Source organism: Blennius ocellaris (genome assembly GCF_963422515.1).
Source record: "Blennius ocellaris genome assembly, chromosome: 24".
NCBI lineage: Eukaryota > Metazoa > Chordata > Actinopteri > Blenniiformes > Blenniidae > Blennius > Blennius ocellaris.
The window spans coordinates 12,685,248-12,692,107 of NC_137673.1; the positions used below are offsets into that span (position 1 = coordinate 12,685,248).

Here is a 6,860-nt window from a genome sequence, read left to right on the forward strand (position 1 = left end):
AATGTGAAGAAGAGCAGAGCAGAGGAACTGAACACAATAGATTTGTCGTCGCTCCACCTCAACGTTTCCTTCACACAATTTTAATTTGTTCTCAAAATACTATTTGTGCTCCAACAATTGATTGTCCTGCTCTCAAAGTCTCCCAGTGCTCACTCACAATTCTGCACCAATAGAACCATATGAATCCTCTGGTCTGCAGGGGCACTGCAGTAACCCCGCCCCCTTTTGGCTTCAGTCTGACCAATCACAACACTGTGTGTGTGTGTGTGTGTGTGTGTGTGTGTGTGTGTGTGTGTGTGTGTGTGTGTGTGTGTGTGTGTGTGTGTGTGTGTGTGTGTGTGTGTGTGTGTGTGTGTGTGTGTGTGTGTGTGTGTGTGTGTGTCCTGGTCCATGTCACAGAGTTGTGCCTCAGACTCTCACACGACACGACTGTGAGCAAGAACAGGACATGAGACAACCACAGCAGCAGGACATCATTCCAGCTGTGACTGGATGTAAACATCCTCACTGAGGAGGCTGAGGATGCAGCAAGGAAAGAGAGGAGGCTTGACAGAGGAGAGGCCAGAGCCTCACATTGACCAGGACTTCTTCTGAAGCCACCAGTCAAATCAGTGGAGTGAAGCACAGTGACGGGACTAAATAGAATAGAAGAGTTTGTTCTAGTGAGGCCCAATGCAGCTTCATGAACCACCGTCTTTATTCTCTGAGCCTCACACACAATCTGGGTTTTTCTTTTTTCTTTTTAAATGAAGACACTGTTTGGAATCCTACTGAAGCTACTTGTCACGACTTGCTGTCTTATTAATGTTACAAGGGTGAATGAAATGTCAATCTCTTTGATGTCAGGAACTCTGAAATTCTTCACCTTTTTCAATGAATTCTGTTAATTATTAGTAATTTAACTATTAATTAAAATTCTAAATGTAACTTTTAGCATATCTTGATGAGATTGATGTAAGTTGCCATCATTTCCTGATCTGTTGCATCAGATTCTATTGTTCATTGAAAGTTTGATGACTTCTTTGATCTTTACTCATCAGTGTTACCACAGTTACCTTGAAAAAGTAATCTGATTACTAGTTACTCTTTTAAAATGTAATTTAATTACATTAACTGATTACTTGTTTTTAAAAATAACTAAGTTAGATTATGAGTAACTTTTTAGCTACAGCAGCCGACAACATGCCCCCCGTCTCAAAATAAAAAGGACAAGAGGTTTTTCTAAAAACTCAGTTCTGATCACTGCCTGGCCTCCTGATACATATTTAACCTTTGACCTTCATTCTCTGTTCTGTTTATATCTGACTCACTTTTATTAACACATTTTTACTACTACTGATATTTATTTACCGGTGATGGAGTTGTAGTCTGTTGTTGATCTATTTATATATTTATATATTTATAGATTTGCACTATTTGACCTTTTAATTATCCCGTCGGGGACAAATAACGTCTTTCATTGATTGATTGAAAAAGAAAAAAAAAACATAATAATTCAACACCTCTGCAGTTGTTATTGTTGCAATGATATAATGTATTGTTGACATTTCTTGGTTCCAATTCTTTTGTGTCACCTGAACAGGTTGGAGTACTGCAGGTTGTCAGAGATCAGCTGTTCTTCTGTGGCCTCAGCTCTGAAGTCCAACCCCTCCCTCCTGAAACATCTGGACCTGAGTGTGAACCAGCTGCAGGATTCAGGAGTTGAGCAGCTGTGTGGTTTTCTGGAGAGTCCACTCTGTAGTCTGGAGACTCTGAGGTCAGTTGACTGTCTGTTACTGTTGTAGAAGGAGGAATGTTAGTGATGTGAGACTCTGGTCCTGCAGTGAGAGATGGACTGAGCTCAGCAGCTTCTTACTGATGTGTGTGGACATGAGGAGGAGTGTGAAGGTTGTGCTGACATGAGGATGATGAGGGTGATGCTGAAGATCCACAACAACAGAACAGCTCATTGATCAGGACTCAGTAATGAGGAGCTGCTCATTTCTCCATCAACACATCTGATTGGTTCTCCTCATTCATTCTCATGCTTTCTCTCTTTATTCAGGTTGAGTTACTGCAGTTTGTCAGAGATCAGCTGTTCTTCTGTGGCCTCAGCTCTGAAGTCCAACCCCTCCCTCCTGAAACATCTGAAACATCTGGACCTGAGTAGGAACCAGCTGCAGGCTTCAGGAGTTGAGCAGCTGTGTGGTTTTCTGGAGAGTCCACTCTGTAGTCTGGAGACTCTGAGGTCAGTTGACTGTCTGTTACTGTTGTAGAAGGAGGAATGTTAGTGATGTGAGACTCTGGTCCTGCAGTGAGAGATGGACTGAGCTCAGCAGCTTCTTACTGATGTGTGTGGACATGAGGAGGAGTGTGAAGGTTGTGCTGACATGAGGATGATGAGTGTGATGATGAAGATCCACAACAACAGAACAGCTCATTGATCAGGACTCAGTAATGAGGAGCTGCTCATTTCTCCATCAACACATCTGATTGGTTCTCCTCATTCATTCTCATGCTTTCTCTCTTTATTCAGGTTGTTTGACTGCAGGTTGTCAGAGATCAGCTGTTCTTCTGTGGCCTCAGCTCTGAAGTCCAACCCCTCCCTCCTGAAACATCTGAAACATCTGGACCTGGGTTGGAACCAGCTGCAGGATTCAGGAGTTGAGCAGCTGTGTGGTTTTCTGGAGAGTCCACTCTGTAGTCTGGAGACTCTGAGGTCAGACCCCATGTTTGAGTTTGTGTGCAGTGAAAGTTGTGTTCCACTAAAGGTCAGACATCAGGCTGATATGAGATGATCCACACTGAGGATCTCCATGAGAAACTGAGACTTTAGTCCTGTGACTGTGGCAGAGCCGTGTGGAGCTCCACATTTCAAAGCTTGGTAGAAGAACAAGGTGCTGCACTGGACAATTCACTGTCCAGCTCTGACAGGCTCCATGTTCACCTTCAGCTTTCAAAGCAGGCTGATCTCTCCTGGATGAAGAGTCACTGATCTCCCAGCTGGAGCTCCAAACTCTCACTCACTCTGCCATTGTTGCCCCCCTGACCCAGTGTGTGTCATGGAGGGTGACATTAAATCCTGTAGCAGGAAACAAAGAGGCAGACAGGTTGAGCTGGCGTTTGTCTCGGCTGCAGGATTTAATATGCAGCTGCCTCTGTGCAGCTTTGAGGCTCCTCCAATCAGTGGCGCCGCCAGGATTCAATACCATAGTACACACAGACCCCCCCCTCCCCCCAGCGTCTGCGTTGTGAGCGCCGGGGGGTGATTTTCCGTTCTGTGCACAGAGAAGATGGTGGTTGGCGAGCCCCGGGGGTGTGTACAGAAACACAGAGGAAAACAGCCCAGCAACACATTCTGCTGACGGCTCACCAGGAAGAGACAAAAGCAAACACCCCTTCAAAATAAATGTTCACACCTTCAAATAAACTGTAGGTGCAGTACGTACAGGACTCCGCCTGGGGGCTCCACTGCCTTCAATCACTATGCGCCCCCTGCTGGCCTTTTAGAGTAACACACTATTGCTGCTGCCTGGAAAGTCCAACTCTGTTTGAACCATTTAGACTCTATGTGAGACACAGGAAGATCAAATATATCTATAGGAGTGTCTAGTTTTAATCACAGTGGACTTATTTAATTCATTGTTTTCACCCTGAACTGTAATTTAGTCCTATTAACATCTTTTAAATACACTTTAAATTGCTGCAGCGTTTTGTCCTCCTTTACACAAACTGGACTTGTTGTCTTGATGTCCAGTAAGCTAGGCTGTTGACTTGTCCTCCCACTGGACACTGCTTCTGTTTGCTGTCACATCAATTCAGCTCTCCAGAAGAACAAAGATCACATCAGTGACAATAATAAGCTCCTTCTTCTTTCACTTCCTCGGGGCTCCAACCTTCTTCAGAAGAAGAAATGAACAACAAGGATCAGTGTGATCAGTCTCTTCTGAATATGATCAGCTGCTCCTTTCAGCTGATGTAGCAGCCCAGCTCTCTAAAGTATTATTGTCTGAATTGAATTAGAGGAGCTGTGACTTAAAGGCTGGGGGGGGTCGGGTTGGTGAGCAGCTAGTTACCACCAAGGTTTCCCAGTAGGGGGCGACACTCAAATGACCCTTCTTATTATAAGACCATGAGAAATATTCACACAGTTACTTAAAGGACCTTTAAAAAGCAAACAAATATTTAATTACAGTAAATCACACACTACAAATTAAAGCCTTTTTGTAGCTGAACTGTGGAGTTAAACAAGTATTTTAGAATGAATTTATATCAAACTAAACAACCCAACAAACACCTAAATAATGAAAAACTTCTTCACTCTCAATGACTTCAACATCAAACTTTGTCCTCTAATCTCACTTCTTTCTCTCTTTATTCAGGTTGATTGACTGCAGTTTGTCAGAGATCAGCTGTTCTTCTGTGGCCTCAGCTCTGAAGTCCAACCCCTCCCTCCTGAAACATCTGAAACATCTGGACCTGGGTTGGAACCAGCTGCAGGATTCAGGAGTTGAGCAGCTGTGTGGTTTTCTGGAGAGTCCACTCTGTAGTCTGGAGACTCTGAGGTCAGTTGACTGTCTGTTACTGTTGTAGAAGGAGGAATGTTAGTGATGTGAGACTCTGGTCCTGCAGTGAGAGATGGACTGAGCTCAGCAGCTTCTTACTGATGTGTGTGGACATGAGGAGGAGTGTGAAGGTTGTGCTGACATGAGGATGATGAGTGTGATGATGAAGATCCACAACAACAGAACAGCTCATTGATCAGGACTCAGTAATGAGGAGCTGCTCATTTCTCCATCAACACATCTGATTGGTTCTCCTCATTCATTCTCATGCTTTCTCTCTTTATTCAGGTTGAGGGGCTGCAGTTTGTCAGAGATCAGCTGTTCTTCTCTGGCCTCAGCTCTGAAGTCCAACCCCTCCCACCTGAAGGAGCTCGACCTGAGTTCCAACCACCTTCAGGATCCAGATGTGGAGCAGCTGGTTGGTCTTCAGAAGAGTCCAGACTGCAGCCTACATACTCTCAGGTCAGTAGATGTTGGAGTGAGTCCCTGCTGCTTCCAGCAGGTTTCTACTAAACACAGTTAGTGTGAGAACAAAGATCCAGTGTTGGACGTCTCAGTGAGGCTGTGAGAGGACAACGCTGAGCAGCTTCAGGATTGGACAGCAGAGGACACAGTCAGCCAATCAGAGGAGCCACAGGCTGGTTGTGTTGGTCTGACAGTGGTGGTCCTTCATGAGCTCTGAGCTGCTGCTGTGGACAGGACTGAAGTCCTGGCTGCTCCTCAGAGACTGTCCTCATGTCCTCTGACCTCTGTCCTCATGTCCTCTGACCTCTCTTCTCTCTGCAGGTGGAGAGGACACTGTGTGTCCTGAAGGTCCACTGAGGACAGCAGAGCTTCATCCAGCAGTGAGCGACAGAGGAACCACCAGAAGATCTGCTGAGTGTCAGTGGTGCAGTGTGAAGAGCTGAGAGAGTCCAGCATCGAACCAGGGTTCCTCCTCCTCCTGCTCCTCCTCTTCCTCCTGCTCCTCTTCCTCCTCCTCCTCCTCCTGCTCCTCCTGCTCCTCCTGCTCCTCCTGCTCCTCCTCCTCCTCTTCCTCCTCCTCCTCCTCTTCCTCCTCCTCCTCCTCCTCCTCCTCCTCCTCCTCCTCTTCATGTGTTGGTTCATTGGAAGCTGTAGAGATGTTTTGTTGTTTGTCTAAATTCTTTGTTGAGGTTTGAATCCCGTTCCTTCATGTTGGACCTTAACAAGTGTCCTTCAGAGGACAATGAGACTCTGGAACCTTCAAAGAGGGACCTGGTGTGTGTGGGACTTTTCCAGCTTGTGTAAAGTGGAGCAGGAGCTGGTCAACACTCCATCAAGCTGTTCTCCACCTTCACCTCCATCACCTGAGGACGTGTCCACAGCACAGAGAGTGGACAGAGCATGGACAGAGACCGTTGGTGTTCCAGTCACGTCTCATTGTGTCTTGGTCTTGACATGGAGGAACCTGGGTCATGGAGGAATTGACAGGACAGGATCATGGTGCAGTTTGCTGAAAACTAATTGATTTGAGTTTTTAGGAAATGTTCTGCCTGTACAGTAATATACAGTAATATAACGTACTGCGTGATTTAAGTGTGTAATTGTGAAAGATGTTGATGTTGGTAAATGATCACGTCAATATGGACCACAGACAGTACAGTGTACACTATTTTTAATAAATGAACATAAGCTGCACCAACCAGATTTAAAAAGAATATATATATTTGTACATATACAGTACAAACACTTGTCTATCAGTACATGTGTCCACGTTGTAACAGGGTATGAATTTCACTGTGGGATTGCAGGTTTTTTCTTCTTCTTTTTTAAAAATAAACAAGTTTTAAACACTGCTTCCATGGTGGGTGACGGACTGGACTGGAGGGAAAGAGAGGGAGGGAGGGAGGGCAAGTGAATTACTGCAAAAATACACAAACACTGAGGGTTTCATCTCAGGTCATAAAGTATTTGCTGGTTGTGATTGTGAGGAGAGGATTGGTCAGCCTGGAGCACAGCCATGGAGTCCAGAGTTACGTGATGCACCTAAACGCATCATCCATGTATCTTTGACATGAAGCTCGTTTACCTTTAAAAATCCATAAATTAGCATCTTTGTTTAAGCCACTGAGTTTAAAAAGTGTGAAAAAAGTAGCATCTGATAGTCCAGACATTACGAAAGGTTCCGCTACGCGACATTTGGTAGAACAAAGTCCCGCCGAGGCCAATTACATTTGCAGCATCATCTTATCAAAACCAATCACGATGCCTGCTGTAGCTTTCAACTTCCAATCAAATGTCCCCGCGAGCAAATTGCAGTCCCGGATCATCTTTCGTTCAACCAATCAGGAGACG

The 6,860-nt window shown here is 45.1% G+C and overlaps 1 protein-coding gene across 1 annotated transcript in view; it reads left to right on the plus strand.

Annotated features, from left to right (window-relative positions):
- Positions 1 to 6,285, plus strand: part of LOC308147500 (uncharacterized protein) — a 1,504,609-nt gene extending 1,498,324 nt beyond the window's left edge. The window contains 6 exon segments of the mRNA XM_080519675.1: positions 1,583 to 1,756; positions 2,045 to 2,227; positions 2,516 to 2,698; positions 4,362 to 4,544; positions 4,833 to 5,006; positions 5,331 to 6,285. Coding sequence (XP_080375801.1) covers positions 1,583 to 1,756; positions 2,045 to 2,227; positions 2,516 to 2,698; positions 4,362 to 4,544; positions 4,833 to 5,006; positions 5,331 to 5,355 — 922 coding nt within the window. The 3' untranslated portion in view covers positions 5,356 to 6,285.
- Positions 6,286 to 6,860: the final 575 nt, after the last annotated feature.